Below are 21795 nucleotides of genomic sequence, written 5' to 3' on the forward strand. Positions count from 1 at the left end.
TTGAACCTTTTTCCCTATCTGCTTTGTGAAAAGAAACAAGATCTGCCAGCTATTAAGCAGGAATGATCAGCTGTGCACTAAATATTTGTACAATTACATGAGAACAATTACATGCTACTTATATTTAAAGGAGCACACATATCCAATATGTAATATATAAACTTTGTTAGGGTCCCCAAGCACTTTATGAAGTGACGTGTCGGCAGCATATATGTAATACACAGCGAATCCTACAATCAACAATGGGGTCAAGATCCTTTGATTTGTTTTATGCGGATACATTACTCATAAGCACCTGATAACTAAAAACGATACTCGGTCGATGATTGCGAAAGTATTTACACTAGAGAGGGATCTGCCTATACTGTTTCTCCAGCTGTTGAATTAAACAGTGCCATTTACACTCTGAACGTGTTGACATACGACAGGGGGTCCAGCGGCGGACTCTACAGCTTTATTCTGCTTGTTAAACAACCCACGTCGCAATTCGCCACTGAACCCCCCACTCCCTTCAATAGCTGGTTGCCCAGCGACCGGAGCCGACACCAGTCGTTGCCGGAGCAGCGTGCGCGTGCCAGTTGCTGCCTGTTTCCGTGACGCGCTTCCTTCCTGCGTCTCGAGTCACGTCACGAGACGGTGCTACAGTCAGACTGAGAGGAGGAAGATTCGACGTCGACTCGGTCTGTTCGCTTGTCCGCATTTCAACTCAGGTGAGGCCGTCACCCGCTGTTCTTATTCTACATGAATTTCTGTGTTAATGTGGCGGGGATCAGTCGGTTCGGAAAGCAGTCGTACCAAGCGGGGGTCTGGCTGCACGGCGAAAGACAGGGTTAAATAACGCTTTTCCCCTGGCAGCGGGAATTGCGGGCCTTTAATTTGAGTATGGGGATCCGGCAACCTCCGAACGCGGGGATCCCGGGCGGCTCCTGCCCTAGGCCCGCCGAATGCGGGGGTCCCGGGCTCCTCGCGGCGCGGCCCGCCCCGCCCCGCTCCGCTCAAGTCGGGGTCCCGGGAATCTCCCGCGCTGCCTCGCCGAATGCGGGGGGTCCTGGCTATCGCTGGCCCCGCTGTAGGTGGGGTCCCGGGAATCTTCGACAGCGCCAAATGCGGAGTCCCGGTAGCGCCCCCCCCCCCCAAATCAGCCCTACATATCTCTGACGTCACCGGCAAGGAAGCGGATGCACCGCTATTGCTGCTGCTGTAACTGAACTGAAAGCAATCCGTAAGCGGGCCAGGCCGTACCTGAAGACGCTCATTAAAAGACCAGGGTTACGGAGAGGGGTAACCTGACAATTGCGGAACATTGCTTAGATAGAGACTATGAGGTAGATAAAGAGGTTATTCACGCTTGTTTGAAACAAAATGTAAACAATTTGAGGCTCAAGATGCTGAAGCTTGAGATTTTATCGCGTTTCGCAGTAGCATTGTAGGCTACAGGTAGGACTTGATGAGAAGATATGAATAATAGCAGCGAGCGAGAGCAACTTGAGTTTGCATTATACGCCAGTTGCAATGTGTAGCGAAGTTATAACCTTAACCTTTATTTGTTTTTCCTGGTTAAAGGATTCAATCACTCGTGAAAATAGTGTATGCTTAGTTGTAGCTGGATTTTGAATCTCCCTTGGTTTTGAGGTCATGTTAGGGAAAAGTATTGACCATATTTCCTTCAATAGGTAAAATAGATTGTGTTGTCATAAAGCTGTGGCAAATCTACATGTACACTATAATGCAAAATATTTGGGGATTGTTTTAACTTTGGAAGGGGAAGAGAATATATTAGTACAGGTAAACAACAGGAATTCTGCAGATGCTGGAAATTCAAGCAACACACATAAAAGTTGCTGGTGAGCGCAGCAGGTCAGGCAGCATCTCTAGGAAGAGGTACATTCGACGTTTCAGGCCGAGACCCTTCGTTAGGACTAACTGAAGGAAGAGTTAGTAAGAGATTTGAAAGTGGGACGGGGAGGGGGAGATGGAGATCCAAAATGATAGGAACAGACAGGAGGGGGAGGGATGGAGCCAAGAGCTGGACAGGTGATTGGCAAAGGGTATATGAGAGGATCATGGGACAGGAGGTCCGGGGAGAAAGACAAGGTGGGGGCGGAAACCCAGAGGATGGGCAAGGGGTATAGTCAGAGGGACAGAGGGAGAAAAAGGAGAGAGAGAGAGAAAGACTGTATATAAATAAATAACGGATGGGGTACGAGGGGGAGGTGGGGCATTAGCGGAAGTTAGAGAAGTCAATGTTCATGCCATCAGGTTGGAGGCTACCCAGACGGAATATAAGGTGTTGTTCCTCCAACCTGAGTGTGCCTTCATCTTTACAGTAGAGGAAGCCATGATAGACGTGTCAGAATGGGAATGGGATGTGGAATTAAAATGTGTGGCCACTGGGAGATCCCGCTTTCTCTGGCGGACAGAGCGTAGGTGTTCAGCAAAGCGGTCTCCCAGTCTGCATCGGGTCTTGCCAATATATAGAAGGCCACATGGGGAGCACTGGACGCAGTGTATCACCCCAGCCGACTCACAGGTGAAGTGTCGCCTCACCTGGAAGGACTGTCTGGGGCCCTGAATGGTGGTAAGGGAGGAAGTGTAAGGGCATGTGTAGCACTTGTTCCGCTTACAAGGATAAGTGCCAGGAGGGAGATCAGTGGGGAGGGATGGGGGGGGGGGAATGAATGGACAAGGGAGTCACGTAGGGAGCGATCCCTGCGGAAAGCGGGGGAGGGAAAGATGTGCCTAGTGGTGGGATTCCATTGGAGGTGGCAGAAGTTACGGAGAATAATATGTTGGACCTGGAGGCTGGTGGGGTGGTAGGTGAGGACCAGGAGAACCCTATTCTTAGTGGGGTGGCAGGAGGATGGAGTGAGAGCAGATGTGCGTGAAATGGGGGAGATGTGTTTGAGAGCAGAGTTGATGGTGGAGGAAGGGAAGCCCCTTTCTTTAAAAAAGGAAGACATCTCCCTCGTCCTGGAATGAAAAGCCTCATCCTGAGAGCAGATGCGGCGGAGACGGAGGAATTGCGAGAAGCAGATGGCATTTTTGCAACAGACAGGGTGAGAAGAGGAATAGTCAAGATAGCTGTTAGGGTCAGTAGGCTTATAGCAGACATCAGTGGATAAGCTGTCTCCAGAGATGGAGACAGAAAGATCTAAAAAGGGGAGGGAGGTGTCGGAAATGGACCAGGTAAACTTGAGGGCAGGGTGAAAGTTGGAGGCAAAGTTAATAAAGTCAACAAGCTCAGCATGCGTGCAGGTTCCCACACCTCACACTTCCCGTTTCTACCTCCTACCCAAGATCCACAAACCTGCCTGCCCTGGCAGACCTGTTGTCTCAGCTTGCTCCTGCCCCACCGAACTCGTTTCTGCATACCTGGACACGGTTTTATCCCCCCTTGTTCAATCCCTTCCTACCTATGTTCGTGACACTTCTCACGCTCTTAAACTTTTCGATGATTTTAAGTTCCCTGGCCCCCAACGCTTTATTTTCACCATGGATGTCCAGTCCTTATATACTTCCATCCCCCATCAGGAAGGTCTCAAAGCTCTCCGCTTCTTTTTGGATTCCAGACCTAATCAGTTCCTCTCTACCACCACTCTGCTCCGTCTAGCGGAATTAGTCCTTACTCTTAATAATTTCTCCTTTGGCTCCTCCCACTTCCTCCAAACTAAAGGTGTAGCTATGGGCACCCGTATGGGTCCTAGCTATGCCTGCCTTTTTGTTGGCTTTGTGGAACAATCTATCTTCCATACCTATTCTGGTATCTGTCCCTCACTTTTCCTTCGCTACATCGACGACTGCATTGGTGCTGCTTCCTGCACGCATGCTGAGCTCGTTGACTTCATTAACTTTGCCTCCAACTTTCACTCTGCCCTCAAGTTTACCTGGTCCATTTCCGACACCTCCCTCCCCTTTCTAGATCTTTCTGTCTCCATCTCTGTCTGGAGTCAGCTTATCCACTGATGTCTACTATAAGCCTACTGACTCTCACAGCTATCTGGACAATTCCTCTTCTCACCCTGTCTGTTGCAAAAATGCCATCCGCTTCTCACAATTCCTCCGTCTCCGCCATATCTGCTGTCAGGATGAGGCTTTTCATTCCAGGATGCGGGAGATGTCTTCCTTTTTTAAAGAAAGGGGCTTCCCTTCCTCCACCATCAACTCTGCTCTCAAACACATCTCCCCCATTTCACGCACATCTGCTCTCACTCCATCCTCCTGCCACCCCACTAAGAATAGGGTTCCCCTGGTCCTCACCTACCACCCCACCAGCCTCCGGGTCCAACATATTATTCTCCGTAACTTCCACCACCTCCAACGGGATCCCACCACTAGGCACATCTTTCCCTCCCCCCGCCCCCCGCAGGGATCACTCCCTACGTGACTCCCTTGTCCATTCATCCCCCCCATCCCTCCCCACTGATCTCCCTCCTGGCACTTATCCTTGTAAGCAGAACAAGTGCTACACATGCCCTTACACTTCCTCCCTCACCACCATTCAGGGCCCCAGACAGTCCTTCCAGGTGAGGCGACACTTCACCTGTGAGTCGGCTGGGGTGATATACTGCGTCCGGTGCTTCTGATGTGGCCTTCTATATATTGGTGAGACCCGACGCAGACTGGGAGACCGCTTTGCTGAACACCTAGGCTCTGTCTGCCAGAGAAAGCAGGATCTCCCAGTGGCCACACATTTTAATTCCACATCCCATTCCCATTCTGACATGTCTATCCACGGCCTCCTCTACTGTAAAGATGAAGCCACACTCAGGTTGGAGGAACAACACCTTATATTCCGTCTGGGTAGCCTCCAACCTGATGGCATGAACACTGACTTCTCTAACTTCCGCTAATGCCCCACCTCCCCCTCGTACCCCATCCGTTATTTATTTTTATACACACATTCTTTCTCTCTCTCTCTCCTTTTTCTCCCTCTGTCCCTCTGTCTATACCCCTTGCCCATCTTCTGGTTTCTCCCCCCCCCCCCCGTCTTTCTTCCCGGAACTCCTGTCCCATGATCCTCTCATATCCCTTTTGCCAATCACCTGTCCAGCTCTTGGCTCCATCCCTCCTCCTCCTGTCTTCTCCTATCATTTTGGATCTCCCCCTCCCCTCCCACTTACAAATCTCTTACTAATTCTTCCTTCAGTTAGTCCTGACGAAGGGTCTCGGCCTGAAATGTCGACTGTACCTCTTCCTAGAGATGCTGCCTGGCCTGCTGCATTCACCAGCAACTTTGATGTGTGTTGATATTAGTACAGGTTGTAGTTTTGATAACATTGTGTTTTCTATTTGTGAGAAATCGGTTTATCTTTTGATGTGTCTCAATGCTAAAGATACATAACATTTTGGTATGATGACTTGGCAAAACATTTTCTATAGGTGATGTCATCTGAAAATGTGCTTCTATAAATATCCATTCCACCTTCTGCCATCACCCAGAGAAAAGATCAATTTGAGCCTGATGCAGCCTAATGGCAAGCTTTCATTTTTAATTATTTTCCCTTGGCAATCCTTGGCTGCCAAGCAATGATAATATTTTACATGTGGGGTATGTCCTAACCGGGCTTAATGGTATGACTGCATTGTTCTGAGGTAATAATAGACTGAATCTTCCCCACTCCCAGCTGTGGTTTAACCATTCCAATCTAATGTTTTCAACATGAAATATTCCTTATGGTAATTTTTATGGATGCTTATCATATGCAGTATTGCAGTGTTTTTATATATGGAATAGGATTCTATTCCATTGTATCTGCTGCTGAGGAAAAACTGCCTGTATTTTTCCATACCATGCTCTACTGATCCACCTAGTTGAAATAATTAAAAGTGTAATATTCATTGTTATTTGAAGTTGATATTCTTGTTTTTGCTCTGTTACCTCACATTGGATTATCCTACACAGTATTGATTTGTTGTTGCACTGTTAGTCTTGGGGTCTTGCTGAATGCACCTGCTTGCCTGCACACTGCTGTACCAGGAAACCCGATCCTACCCCCTGTCTACCGTGCTGCACTGTTGTTCAGTAAGCTTGTATCCTATAGAAATTTGTGGTTTTAGGGAGAGCTGAGCAGCTAAATGGGGAGACACCAGCTTCAATCACATACAATGGAGCTGTAGAATATGGTAGTTCTTTCAACACATTGGACCAGCCACTACTAGTCCCAGGCAGTGCCAGCTAGGATGCAGTCCTGAGCCCCACATCTCACCAATGAATAGCTACGCTGTTTGCCCAACACCAGCACTCAAAGGGTAAAGATCATTTCATTCTAAGCAGGGGGATGATACGATTATTTCATCACTGTGGGATTGCCAGTTGTGGGCAGGGCACCAGCACAGCAATGTACTCATTCCTAGTGCTAAATGAGATATAGTTGTAAATTCCCTCTAAGTAATAGACTACCTTTTCTTTTTTATTCCTCCATTGCTACAACTTTTTTTTACCTGAAGTTTCCTTTGTTCCAGATCTAGTAGCTTGCTACGTCTTCCTTCAGTGTGTTTTTGGATTTCTAAGCCTTGTTTACTGAAATATTTCTCTTAAACCACTGGACTTGCCTTTCAAGTCCAGTTCTGAACAAGTACTGGTCATCTTCGGTATTCTCTTTTGTGGCCTTTAGGTAACGCCTGTAGGCAGTAATCAACCCTAGTGTCATTGCTACATTTAAGTGTTTGTTTCTTATATTTTCTTTTTGCATTGAGAACTTGGTCCTTCTGGATGTGCACACAGAAGACACTACTAAGCAAGAAGACTTTCATGTATAACCATATAAAAATTACAGCACGGAAACAGGCCATCTTGGCCCTTCTAGTCCATGCCGAACTCTTACTCTCACCTAGTCCCAGCGACCTGCACTCAGCCCATAACCCTCCATTCCTTTCCTGTCCATATGGCTGTCCAATTTAACTTTAAACGACAACGTCGAACCTGCCTCAACCACTTCTGCTGGAAGCTCGTTCCACACAGCTACCACTCTCTGAGTAAAGAAGTTCCTCCTCATGTTACCCCTAAACTTTTGCCCTTTAACTTGCAACTCATGTCCTCTTGTTTGAATCTCCCCCACTCTCAGTGGAAAAAGCCCATCCACGTCAACTCTATCTATCCCCCTCATAATTTTAAATACCTCTATCAAGTCCCCCCTCAACCTTCTACGTTCCAAAGAATGAAGACCCAACTTGTTTAACCTTTCTCTGTAACTTAGGTGATGAAACCCAGGTAACATTCTAGTAAATCTTCTCTGTACTCTCTCTATTTTGTTGACATCTTTCCTATAATTCGGTGACCAAAACTGTACACAATACTCCAAATTTGGCCTCACCAATGCCTTGTACAATTTCAACAGTACATCCCAACTCCTATACTCAATGCTCTGATTTATAAAGGCCAGCATACTAAAAGCTTTCTTCACCATCCTATCCACATGAGATTACACCTTCAGAGAACTATACACCATTATTCCCAGATCCCTCTGTTCTACTGCATTCTTCATTGCCCGACCATTTACCAGGTATGTCCTATTTTGAATAGTCCTACCAAATTGTAGCACCTCACATTTATCAGCATTAAACTCCATCTGACATCTTTCAGCCCACTCGTCTAACTGGCCTGAATCTCTCTGCAAGCTTTGAAAACCTACTTCATTATCCACAACTCTACCTATCTTAGTATCATCTGCATACTTACTCATCCAATTTACCACCCCATCATCCAGATCATTAATGTATATGAGAAACAACATTGGACCCAGTACAGATCCCTGAGGCACACCACTAATCACCGGCCTCCAATCTGACAAACAGTTATCCCCCACTACTCTCTGGCGTCTCCCATCCAGCCACTGCTGAATCTATTTTACTACTTCGATATTAATACCTAACGATTGAACCTTCCTAACTAACCTTCTGTGTGGAATCTAGTCAAAGGCCTTACTGAAGTCCATATAGACAACATCCACCATTTTACCCTCGTCAACTTTCCTAGTAACCTCTTCAAAAAATTCAATAAGATTTGTCAAACATGACCTTCTACTCACAAATCGAGGTTGACTGTTCCTAATCAGAACCAGTCTATCCAGATAATTATATATACCATCTCTAAGAATATTTTCCATCAATTTACCCACCACTGACGTCAAACTCCCAGGCCGATAATTGCTAGGTTTACTCTTAGAACCCTTTTTAAACAATGGAACAACATAAGCAATACGCCAATCCTCCGGCACCATCCCCATTTCCAATGACATTTGAAATATTTCTGTCAGAGCCCCTGCTATTTCCACACTAACTTCTCTCAAGGTCCTAGGGAATATCTTGTCCGGACCCAGAGACTTATCCATTTTTATATTCCTTAAAAGCACCAGTACTACTACTTCTTTAATCATCATCGTTTCCATAACCTCCCTACCTGTTTCCCTTATCTTACACAATTCAATATCCTTCTCCTTAGTGAATACCGCAGAAAAGAAATTGTTCAGAATCTCCTCCATCTCTTTTGGCTCCACACATATCTGTCCACTCTGATTCTCTAAGGGACCAATTTCATCCCTCACTATCCTTTTGCTATTAATATAACTGTAGAAACCCTTGGGATTTATTTTCACCTTACTTGCCAAAGCAACCTCATATCTTCTTTTAGCTTTTCTAATTTCTTTCTTAAGATTCTTTTTACATTCTTTATATTCCTTGAGCACCTCATTTACTCCATGCTTCCTACATTTATTGTAGATATCTCTTTTTTCCGAACCAAGTTTCCAATATCCCTTGAAAACCATGGCTCTCTCAAAATTTTAACCTTTCCTTTCAACCTAACGGGAACATAAAGATTTTGTACCCTCAAAATTTCACCTTTAAATGACCTCCATTTCTCTATTACATTCTTCTCATAAAACAAATTGTCCTAATCCACTCCTTCTAAATCCTTTCGCATCTCCTCAAAGTTAACCTTTCTCCAATCTAAAATCTTAACCCTGGGTCCAGACCTATCCTTCTCCATAATTATATTGAAACTAATAGCTTTGTGATCACTGGACCCAAAGTGCTCCCCAACACAAACCTCCGTCACCTGCCCTGTCTCATTCCCTAACAGGAGATTCAACACTGCCTCTTCTCTAGTTGGTACCTCTATGTATTGCTGCAAAAAACTATCCTGCACACATTTTACAAATTCCAAACCATCCAGCCCTTTTACAGTATGGGCAGCAAAATTAAAATCTCCCACAATCACAACTTTGTGCTTACTACAAATATCTGCTATCTCCTTACAAATTTGCTCCTCCAATTCTTGCTCCCCATTTGGTGGTCTATAATACACCCCCATAAGTGTTACTACACCTTTCCCATTCCTCAATTCCACCCAAATTGCCTCCCTAGAGGAGCCCTCTAATCTATCCTGCCAGAGCACCGCTGTAATATTTTCTCTGACAAGCAGTGCAACACCTCCCCCTCTTGTCCCTCCGATTCTATCGCACCTGAAGCAATTAAATCCAGGAATATTTAGTTGCCAATCATACCCCTCCCGTAGCAATGTTTCACTAATAGCTACAACATCATACTTCCAGGTATCAATCCATGCTTTAAGCTCATCCATCTTTCTTATAATGCTCCTAGCATTAAAATAAATGCATTTAAGAAATTTTCCACCTCTTACTCTCTGTTTATCACAAATGGTGCAAACAACTTTACTATTTTCTTTTTCTTCCTTCTCCCCTACATCTGTTCCTACACTCTGTTTCCCTTCCCCCCTTGTATCTAGTTTAAATCCACCGGAGCCTCTCTAGCAAACCTACCATCAAGAATATTTGTCTCCCTTCAGTTCAGGTGTAAACCGTCTCGCCGGAAGAGGTCTCACCTTCCCTGGAAAACTGTCCAATTATCTATAAATCTCAAGCCCGCCCTCCTTCACCATGTCTTCAGCCACGTGTTGATCTGCGCTATTTCTAAACCCGCCTGCACGTGGCACTGGTAGCAATCCTGAGATTGCTATCCTGGAGGTCCTGTCCTTTTAACTTGGCACCTAACTCCCTAAACTCACCTTTCAGGACCTCCTCACTCTTCCTACCCACGTCATTGGTCCCTACATGGACCATGACATCCGGCTGCTCACCCTCGAGAATACCGAGAACTCGATCTGAGATATCACAAGACAAAGGAGCAGAAGTAGGCCATTCAGCCCATCGAGTCTGCTCCACAGCTCCCCCATGAGCTAAACTATTCACCCATCTAGTTCCAATTTCCGGCTTTTTTCCCATATCCCTTGATACCTTGACTAATTAGATACCTGTCAATCTCCTTAAACACCCTCAATGATCAGGCCTCCACAGCCATATGTGACAACGAATTCCACAAATCCACGACCCTCTGGCTAAAAAAATTTCTCCTCATCTCTGTTTGAACTGGGTACCCTCTAATTCTAAGACTATGGCCTCTTGTCCTGGAGTCACCCACCAAGGGAAACAACCTTTCCACATCTACTCTGTCCAACCCTTTCAACATTCGAAACGTTTCTATGAGATCCCCTCTCATTCTTCTATACTCTAATGAATACAATCCAAGAGCCGACAGACGCTTGGCACCAGGGAGGCAACAGACCATCCGAGATTCTTGATCTCTTCCACAGAACCTCTTATCTGTCCCCCTAACTATCGAATCCCCTATCACTACTGCTCTCCCCCTTTCCCTCCTTCCCTTCTGAGTTGAGGGTTCCATCACGGTGCCAGAGATGCAACCACTGCAACTTGTTCCTGGTAGGTTGTCCCCATCAACAGTATCCAAAACGATGTACTTATTATTGATGGGAACGGCCACAGGGGTGCTCTGCTCCTTCTGTCTATTCCCCTTCCCTCTCCTGACAGTTACCCAGCTACCTGTCTCCTGACTCTTAGGGTGACTATCTCCCTGTAACTCCTGTCTATTTCTGCCTCTGCCTCCTGAATGATCCAGAGTTCATCCAGCTCCAGCTCCAGTTCCCTAACTCGGTTTGTCAGAAGCTGCAGCTGGATGTACATATTCTAATCGTAACAGTTTTAACCTCTCAGGTACTTGATTCCTTTGCCTTTGTTCAATAACCCTGCTTTCCAAATATCACATTTTGCATGAGTCATAGCATTCTCCATTTTTAATAAGGGACAACAAAACCATCATGTTTGACTGATGTGAATCTCCCCAGTCATCTTGACAACTACAAGTGATAGAGTTAGACTGACTATTGTGCCTGCTGCCTGTTTGAATTGTGTATTTTGGCCATGTTTTTACAGAATTTAAACCACGTACAAATCCCATGCTGATTCTTGCCCATTTGCAAACTACTATGGAATGATTTTTAGATTGAACCTGATAGATTGTAGATTGAGCTATTGTAAGCATAGAACTGGTGCTTAGCTTTGTTTTGACTTTGTTTTCTATGCATTTAAACCCTGAGAGCTCTTTGTGTGAAAATGTATGAATTAGGAGCTGGAGCTGGCCACTTGATTCCGTAAAGTATGCACCAGTATTCAAAAGGATCGTAGATCATCTGACTGACAAGTTTGCATTACTACTTATTCATGTAGCCATTCACCACCTTGCTTATCACTGATTTTTCCAATTTGCCTCTGACAGAGAGTTCTGAAGACCCTGTCAGGTGATATTTAAAACAAAATCTTGTCTCTATCTCACATCAGTGACCCTTCATTTTTAATTTGCCACCCCTAGTTCCAGATTCTTTTACAAGAGCAAACATCTGCACATTCCCCTTGACAGTATCCATTGGAATCTTCTATTTTTAATCAAGTTCCCTCTCACTCTTCTAAACACCAGCAGGTAAAGGCTTGGCCTGCTCAATCTTTCCATATAAGAACACTTGCCTGTTCCAGGTTTTCGTTTAGTAAGCTACTTAAAATTACTTCCACTGCACTAATATCCATCCTTTAATAGGGAAATCATTACTGTACACAGAGCTTGAACTGTTGTGCTATCCTTTGCCTTTCCAACTGAAGTCTAACCTTTTTACTTTTGTGTTCACCTCCCTAATAATGATAGCGTTCTGTTATCTTTTTTAATTACTTGTTTACACCTGCATACTGGCCATTTGGGAATTGAGTACTAGAACATCTGGATCCCTCAGCAGCAGAGAACTCTTCAATCTCTCACAGTTTAGATTTTCTCCCCTGCAAAAATGGGCAACTTCACAGTTTCTCATTGTCCATTTGCTAGATTTCTGCCCACTTGTGTAACTTTTATAGCCTTCTATTGTCCTGTTCACAGCTTGCTTTCCTGGCTAATATTGTGTCATGAATAAATTTAGCATCCATGCCTTCATTTGGTTCTGGGATCCCTCCTCTTTGTGATTTTTATAAATTACTTTGATGAGGAAGTAGAAGGGTGGGTTAGTAAGTTTGCTGATGACACCAAAGTTGGTGGTGGTGTGAAGAGTCTGGAGGGTTGTCATGGGTTACAGTGGGATGCAGAACTGGGCTGAGAGGTGGCAGATGGAGCTCAACCCGGTTAAGTGTGAAGTGGTTCATTTCAGTAGGTCAAATTTGAAGACAATATAGTATTAATGCAGTGTGGAGGATCAGTGAGATCTTGGGGTCTGCGTCCATAGGACACTCAAAGCTGCTGCTCAGGTTGACAGTGTTGTTAAGAAGGTGGATGATGTGATGGCCTTCAACCAAGTTCAAGAGCCATGAGGTAATGTTAAATCTATATAAGACCTTAGTTAAACCCCACTTGGAGTACTGTGCTCAGTTCTGGTCACCTTACTACAGGAAGGATGTGGATACTATAGAGAGAGTGCAGGGGAGATGTACAAGGTTGTTGCCTGAATTGGAGAGCATGCATTGTGAGAATAGGTTATGTGAACTTGGCCTTTTCTCCTTTGAGCGACAGAGGATGAGAGGCGACCTGTTAGAGGTGTACAAGATGATGAGAGGCATTGATTGTGTTGTTAACCAGAGGCTTTTCCCCAGGGCTGAAATGGCTAACATGAGGGGGCATAGTTTTAAGGTGCTTGGAAGTAGGTATAAGGGGGATGTCAGAGGTAAGTTTTTCCACACAGAGTGTGGGTGCATGGAATGCATTGCCAGCAGTAGAGGCAGATACAATAGGGTCTTTTAAGAGACTCTTGCAATGGTACATGGAGCTTAGAAAAACAGATGGCTATGGTGTAGGGAAATTCTAGGCAGTTTCTAGAGTAGGTTACATGGTTGGCACAACATTGTGGGCCAAAGGACTTGTAATGTGCTGTGATTTTTATGTTCATGCAAGTTCAATTATATAATGTAAAAAATTATACCCTACCATCAGTCTTGTACAATACTCAGAATGACTTGCTACCCTGATAAACCCCCATTATGCCTATATTCTGATCGTTTGCCACCCAATTTTCTATGCACACCTGTGTTTATCTCCTACACTGAGTTTTTATTTTCACCAATAATCTTTATGACACCTCATCAGGTGGTATCTGGAAATCTAGTTATTGTAGCTTTCTTGTTTCTCTTGCACCCTCAGCATGTTAGTTCTTCAAAGAACTTCCAAAAAATTGGCCACAAACTGCCCTCTTTAATAACAACTTCTGTATTTAAACTTGTATCTTTGTCTCCTCATTTTATTTGTTGCGGCAGAAATGGTTGGTTTCTGAATCCCCTTTATATTTTGAAAAATCTTAAGTTCCCATGGTTTTACAAACTTTTTAAAATTTCTTAATTAAGGAATCATGTTGTGATGATTTCATTAATCTGTCTGTGGTTATTCAGGATTGCACAAATGCTGGAAAAGTTTCCAGTAATGAGTCTCAGAACCTTTCCAAATAGCCATTACTCATAGGAAAACTGAAATATTTCTGGGGAAAATGGATGCCAAATGACGACAGAATTAACCTAGTGAGTGTCCACATTGTACATTTCAACTGCAGTTTACTGAAATATAATCAGAAAAATACCTGGCTAATCCTCTGACATTCCAAAACCCCGGATGAGAAGTTATTTCCCAACGGAGATCAGAAACCGAGGTTCATATTTTTTTGGACTGCATTGTTCAAGCACAGTAGCAAAAATTAAATATTCCTGTGCATATATTGATACTGTTTATTAACAAATGAATATGTTTTTTTTTGTTAGGCAGATGATGAAATACTAGTTTGCCAAATACGTAATTGTGAATTTGCATCACTTTTCCCCAAGTAGCTTGCAGTTATAAAATCAGAATGAAAGTGTGAGGAGTAGAGATTGTATAGATATGTAATGTCTGCATGGTACAGTAGATTTGGCAAAAGGCACAACATATCTGGCCTGGCCTGCTCTCTGTAACCAAGCACAATTGCGCACATCACCTTGGGAAGGAGGAGAATAGAACTTCTTCAAACAGAAGTTTTAGCTAAAGCCTGTCTCCATAATAACTGTTTCCAATTGTAGTAATCTCTGTCCAAATTACTTATCAAAAGTAAACAGGACTTTTCTTTCAGTAAAAGTAAAAAGATAACACATAATTAGAAGGCTGGTAAACTTTCATTGGATTGATTGTTGTTTGCTTGTGGATTTTCAAGCAATTAAGTGGTTGGCAAGCCATAGAAGTTAGAGACCACTTTATTCACAAAGCTTATTCAAAATTCTGTGGATGGTTGATTGTAATGGCAAATCCTAGCACTTGTACAATATTCAAGATCATTGCAGTGTCATACTTTATTCCAGTTTGGTTAGATTAATGTTTTTTGTTTTGCTACTGACATTGTACTGAAGATAAATAACAATTACATCCCTACGTTTGTTCAAATTCCCCATTAAGTGTACAAGAATCAAGAGCATGACCAAAGATAAATATTTTAAGAATCCCTTGAATCAAGAAAACCTTTAATATTTTAGAGGCTGTTTCTTCAGTATTTTAAAGTGTGTCTTTGTATATATATTTTTTTATAAAGGAACAATTTCTAAATATTTTAAATCTGAAGGTTGTCTGCTGAACTAAAGAATTTCTTTTCTCCTTAAGGCTTTTTTCCCCATTTGAACAAACATGTCTTTGTATCCATCCTTAGAAGACCTTAAAGTAGACAAGGTGATCCAGGTAAGTGCTAAAGGAAGTATTCAGTATTTGCCCATTTATGATTCTGTTGTTATGCATCAAAACAATGTAATGAAACTGATGGTACAGATCTTAATGGAGGAGCAAAGGGGGCAATGAGCACAGGCTCCAGTGACATCAGTTGAGTTCTTTAGTCCTATTGATCTCTACTGAATTCTTACTCAAATTTCATTTCATAGGGCCATAGTAAAGTGAGAACCAGATCTGAATGTGATCATTCCAACTGATTTTTGCTCTAAATGTTTCTGTAATATTTTCCAAGTCTTACACACATTCATTACCTACTGCACTGATATGTTAAGTCAGAAGCTCTCCTAATGATTTTAATACTTTGCTTTTGAAAGTTAATAGATCTAGAAATTGTGGTTTAAATAACTACTTATGAACAGTAATATCTCCTGGATTTTGGTAAACGATGACAAACTGTCCTAATTTGGCAGCTGTTTTTTTTTCTTGCTAGGTCTCGACTTGGTTGCCCTTTTTTCATATTGCCTGGATAACCTTGCAGTTGTATAACCAGAAATACGCAGTATTCAAACAACAGTATCAAGATATTGTACAAAATAATTTCAAGAGTCAGGTGCAATATTATGTTCAGTTCAATTCCTTTCCTCCTATTTCAGTGGGCAATTTATAGCTGCTGTCCCAAAATCTGATCTGTAGATTAGAATAAAAGCCCATTCCTGTGCTAGAAAATAAATCTCAAGGTTGTATATAGTATACAAACTTGGATAATAAATTTAATTTGAAATTTGGAGCTCTTTATTATTTGTTGCTTTAGCTACTTTTCACTTCTCTGAATTTTGTTTCCTGTATCCTGCCATCTTGAGTTTTGGAATTTAATTGGTTAAACTGACATGTCTGGCTGAATTCTGCACCCAGGCTCTTCCCAGGTTGAAGCTGATACTGCGATGATTTCAATCCTTGCAAACATAAATTCCCCACAAATACAAGTAAACTCTTCTTGCTTGTGGATGGACATCTCCTTTGTTTCAAATGAATTATCTAAGATTGTGGTCTAGGACAACTGCAGTCTAGTTAAGTCTCATGGTTAAATTACCTTAGTATAAAAGATTCCCTGAACTTATTCAAGGATATTTTGGTACCCATCAATTTATCATCCAACTCAATAAAGTGATTTCGTTATTGCAGAAGTAATTCAGAGGCCTGCTCCAAAAATCCAGATATGTGAATTTAAATCTCACCACAACATATGGGACAAACATATGTTTTCTCCCCCAGTGCTAATCTCAGTAGGGATCTCCTTCAGAGTACTGGATTCTTCATATTAATGTTCTTCATGAAGTTGTGTTCAAAGTACTGTTTTACTTTTCCTACTCCACAGCCATTAGCAATGTGTTTAATTCTTAATGACCCTCTGAATAGCTTAATAAGCTATTCTTATATTTAAAGTAAGAATAAGTGTAGAACTTTGAAACAGTCCACCCAGCTTTATATTTACTAACTGTTTTTCTATCACTTGCAGTCATGATCAAATTGCTCTGAGTCCATGTATCCTTGCAAAGTGAGAATCAGCCTGCACAAATGTCCTTGACAAAATGAAATCCTTAGAATGTCTAGTACCTCCACTATTAACATAATGGAGTGAGGTGGTCACAATTGACTGGAGATTAGTTCGAACAGGCTTGTAAGTAAAATGGGTACAAGTGGAAGTAAGAGGCTGGATATCTTGATGCGAGTAACTTGATGCCTAATTCACCGTAGTCCTCATAGACTTGCCCTCATCTATCTGACACAGGTCAGGAGAGTAATGGAATGCTCTGTTCTTGACTAGATGAATATAGTTCCAGCAACTCTTAAGGTCCAGCTCCATCAAAAACAAAGCAACGTATGTGTTGCTTGGATTTCCAGTATCTGCAGATTTTCTCTTGTTTTTGCAAGAACAAAGCAGCTAATTTGACTGATAATCCACCCGTCATCATAAACATTAACTCTATGATGATTAACCAGACCATCATCAACAAAATCTGCTGCCGTTTCCTAGGCAATACAAGATTCACCTCTGATACCCATGACCTCCAGCACCAAAAGGAACAAGGAGAGCATGTGCATGGAAGCATCACTTGATACTTTCCATCTAAATCACACGTGATCCTGACTTGGAGTTGTATTGCCCCTTATTCATTAGAGTCTAATTAAGGAACTGCTCATTCGACACAGTACTGTTTCAGGAAGCTCTAGCATCTCAAAGGTAATTATAGTTGGACAATAGATACTACCTCTAGTAGTGTTGCCAGCCTACAATGAAATGAATTGAAGTAGTTTTTAACCTTATTTTCTCCAAAAGTACATAACTAGCTTTGAGACTTGAGTCATGAAGGATATTATGTATATTATGTTTCACATTCCCCTCACTATTCTTTACTTTTTACCCATTCTTTTTTCTTTAGCACTCAATAGAAACATTTAGTTATGCAAAAAATAATGTTGAATTACTAATGGCAAAAAGTTAACATGTTTTTCAGGCTCAGTCTTCATATGTGGCAAATACTGGAAATCTTGCAATCTTGCCTGAGACTGCAACCTCTGCACCATCAGATGGAGGTAAGTTGATGGTGGTGGGGATGAAAGTTTATAATGTGGCACTACTATTATAAATTTGGCTGTTTATAAGACAGAAGTCTTGTGCCATGTAATGGCATAATTTGCGTTAACTATTGTACTCCCTTGCATTGCTCCTCATGTTGCGTCATAGCCTTAGATTTCAGTTCTGAAAAGTGAATCTAGTTAAGGAATTGTGGAAGTTCAAATTTTCTTTTGGGGGCAAATATTCTACTTCCTTTCTAAATAACTTTTTTTGTTTTTGTTTATGGAAGGGTTCCAAATTTTTCCCATTCCCAAGAAGTAGAAGTGTTTCCTAACTTCATTTCTGAAAGACCTGATTCTCTTTTTTGGTTATGTCCTGGCATGAATTGATTAAATCATGGCATGGCTACTTAATGCCACTGTCAATATTGCTGTTTCATTCATCTTTTGTACATTTTTATGTTTTGGCAAATTTGGCTATGTGGCTTTGATTTCTTCCAACTCCAACCAATGTGTTATTTATAATTATGGTAAATGTTGATGACCTCAAGAAGAAATCCTTGCCAGAGCTTACTAATCACATTCTGCAGATTTGATCATCTAGATCAAATTCTATCTCAGTGGTATGTTTTTACCAGGCCAATGAGATGTAAATAAATTTGCACAAAATTGTGGAAATTAGAGATCCAGAAAGATTGGTGCTGGGACAACCTTTGTTTGCTTTATGAATCTAATTAAATGAATTGGGTAGAGAAGGTGTCTCTGCTAAGGCTGAAACATCAGTAAGTTAAGCATTAGGAATGATTTATAGATTTGAAGAGTTGGGTATTCAAGCTTATTGTCATATTATGCATACATGGAGTATAAATTAGTTAATTGCATCAGCAAATGCTGAATCTGGAGATAAGAGCAGAATTAGGTCACTTGGCCCATTGAGTGTAATCTGCCATTCCATCACTGCTGATTTATTATCCCTCTCAACTCCATTCTTCTGCCTTCTCCCTGTAACATTTAATGTCCTGACTAAACAAGAACCTACCTCTGCTCGAAATATACTTAATGACTTGGCCTCCACGAACGTCCATGGCAATGAATTCCACAGATTCGCCATCCTCTGGCTAACAAAATTCCTTCTCATCTCTGTTTTGAATGGACATCCCTCTATTCAAGGGGTTCCCAACCTTTTTTATGCCATGGACATCTACCACTAACTAAAGAGTTTGTGGACCCCGGGTTGGGACCCCCTGTTCTATTCTGAGGCCCTGCCCTCTTGTCTTAGACTCACCCACTGTAGGGAACATCCACCCTGTCTAGGCCTTTAACTATTCGATAGGTAGGTTTCAATGTAATCCCTCCTCATTCTTATAAATTCCAGCGAGTATGGGCCCAGAGCCATCAAACACTCATGTTAACCCTTTCATTCCTGGAATCATTCATTCTTGGGAACTTCCTCTGGCTCCTCCTCAATTCCAGTACAAATTTTAGATAAGGGGTCCAAAACTGCTCCCTATACTCCAAGTGCAGTCTGACCAATGGCTTGTATATCCATGCTCTTATATTCCAGTCCTCTTGAAATGAATGAGCTCTCTGTATTTCCACTTTTTTGCCTCCTGTCAGTCAGACGATCTTCTATCCAAGCTAGTACCTTTCCTGTAATATCATGGTTTTTTATTTTGTTAAGCAGCCTATGTGTGGCATCTTGTCAACGTCTTTTGGTTTGGATGCCCTTCATCCAGTTTGATTTCTTTTACACCATTCCAGTTTCAGTTTAATCAGTTTAGTTCATTGAACTCATTTATGTCCTTGATCACTAACATCCTGTTTGTTAGTTGTTTAGTCACGCACTGGCTATATTACGCCTACAAAATAATCAACTTTTTATTTGAAAAGTGGTTTATTACGTGTTACTTTCTTCAACAAAATACAAACATTCCTCTAACATTAATCATAGTCAGCATGGTTTCTTCAAGGGAAAATCTTGCCTGACAAATCTGGTGGAAGTCTTTGAGCAAGTAACAAGCAGGATAGACAAAGGAGAATTGGTTGATGATGTGAACTTGGATTTTCAGAAAGCCTTTGACAAGGTGCCACACATGAGGCTGCTTAACAGACTATGAGCCCATGGTTACGGGAATGATTCTCGCATGGATAAGACTGTGGGTGATTGGCAGGGGGAAAAGAGTGTGAATAAAGGGAGCCGTTTCTGGCTGGCTGCAGGTGACTAGTGGTGTTCCACAGGGGTCTGTGTTTGGACCAATTCTTTTTGCATTACATCTCACTGATTTGGATTATGGAATTGATCGTTTTGTTGCGAAGTTTACAGACGATAAAAAGATAGGTGGAGGGACAGGTAGTTTTGAGTATGTAGAGAGGCTACAGAAGGACTTGGATTAGGAGAATGGGTAAAGAACTGGCAGATGGAATACAGTGTCAGGAAGTGTATGGTTATGCACTTTGGTAGAAGAAATGAAAGGGTTGACTATTTTGAAAATGGAGAGAAAATACAAAAAAAAAACTGCAGCACAAAGAGACTTGGGAGTCCTTGTGCAGGATTCCCTAAAGATGAATTTGCAAGTTGAGTCTGTGGTCAGGAAGGCAAATGTAATGTTAGCATTCATTTCAAGAGGACTAGAATATGAAAGCAAAGATGTAATGTTAAGACTTCATAAAGCACTGGTGAGGCATCACTTGGAGTATTGTGTGCAGTTTTAGGCCCCTTATCTTAGAAAGGATATGCTGAAACAGGAGAGGGCCCAAAGGAGGTTCACGAAAATGATTCCAGTGTTGAATGTTTTGTCATATGAAAAGCATCCGATGGCTCTGGGCCTGTATTCGCTAGAATTCAAAAGAATGAGGGGTAATCTATCAAATGGTGAATGGTCACAATAGAGTGGATGTGGAGAGGATGTTTCCTGTGGTGGAAGAGTCTCAGACCAGAGGACACAGCCTCAGAATAGAGGGGCATCCTTTGAGAATGGAGATGAGGAGGAGTTCCTTTAGCCAGAGAGTGGTCAATCTGTGGAATTGTTTGCCACAGGCACGTCTGTATGTATACTTAAGGCAGAGGTTGATAGATTCTTGATTGGTCAGGATACGAAGGGATACAGGGAAAAGGCAGGAGATTGGAGCTGAGAGGAAAATTGGATCAGCCATGCTGAAATGGCAGAGCAGACTCAATGGGTCAAATGGCTTCTCTATCTTATGGTCTTATTTAAGTTTATTGAAAATTAATATTTGTAAATCTAAAATTTGTTCTTTTCTATTGACACAGTAATGCAGAAGACAAAGTAAAAATTATATAAAAATGTAGGGTGTTTAAGGCTTTTGCACAGTACTGAACATTTGAATAAATTTTTGGTTAGCTTATTCTCATATTTCATCTTTTCTCTCCTTATGGTTTTTTAGTTGCGTTCCGATGGTTTTTAAATCCCCTACCTTCACACTAATTTTTGCTATATTATATGCCTTGTTCTTGAATTTTATGCTGTCTTTGATTTCCCTTGTCTGTCGCTGTTGTCTTACCCTCCCTTTGGAATACTTCTTCATCTTTGGGGTGTATCTATCCTGTAGATAGATTTCTGAATTGCCCCCAGAAAATCCAGCCATTGCTGCTTTGTCATCCCTGCTAGTGTCCTCTTCCATTTAACTTTGCCTGCTCCTCTCTCATGCCTCTGTAGTTCCCTTTACTCCACTGTAATACTGATACATGTGACTTTATTTTCTCTCTCTCAAACTGCAGGGTGAATTCTATCATATTATGATCATTTTCTCCCGAGGGTTCCTTTACCTAATCAAATCTGGTTAATTGCATAATACCAAATCTAGAACTGCTTTTCTCCTAGTGGGCTCAACCACCAGCTGCTCTAAAAAGCCATCACATAGGCATTCTAGAAATTCTCTCTTGGGATCCAGCACCAACCTGATTTTCCCAATCTACCTGCGTATTGAAATCTCCCTTTACTATTGTAACATTGTCCTTATTACATGCCTTCTCAGTCTCCCTTGAAATTTATAATCCACACCCCGGCTATTGCTTAGGGGCCTGTATATAACTCCCATCAGGGTCTTTTTACATTTGCAGTTTCTTAGTTCAGGATTCTACATCTCCCGATCCCATTTCACCTCGTCGTAACCATTTGATTTCGTTGCTTACCAGCAGAGCCACCTGACCTCCCTCTCCCCTCCCCCCCCCGCCTACCT

At 42.2% G+C, this 21795-nt stretch overlaps 1 protein-coding gene across 1 annotated transcript in view; it reads left to right on the top strand.

The window, feature by feature from the left end:
* Nucleotides 1–561: 561 nt before the first annotated feature.
* Nucleotides 562–21795, top strand: part of LOC134354758 (syntenin-1-like) — a 34155-nt gene continuing 12921 nt past the window's right edge. Inside the window, exons 1-3 of the mRNA XM_063063973.1 lie at nucleotides 562–710; nucleotides 14956–15030; nucleotides 17535–17613. Of these exons, the coding sequence (XP_062920043.1) occupies nucleotides 14980–15030; nucleotides 17535–17613 (130 nt within the window). The 5' untranslated portion in view covers nucleotides 562–710; nucleotides 14956–14979. The remainder of the gene's footprint in view (nucleotides 711–14955; nucleotides 15031–17534; nucleotides 17614–21795) is intronic.

The sequence above is a fragment of the Mobula hypostoma genome, chromosome 1, assembly GCF_963921235.1.
Source record: "Mobula hypostoma chromosome 1, sMobHyp1.1, whole genome shotgun sequence".
NCBI lineage: Eukaryota > Metazoa > Chordata > Chondrichthyes > Myliobatiformes > Myliobatidae > Mobula > Mobula hypostoma.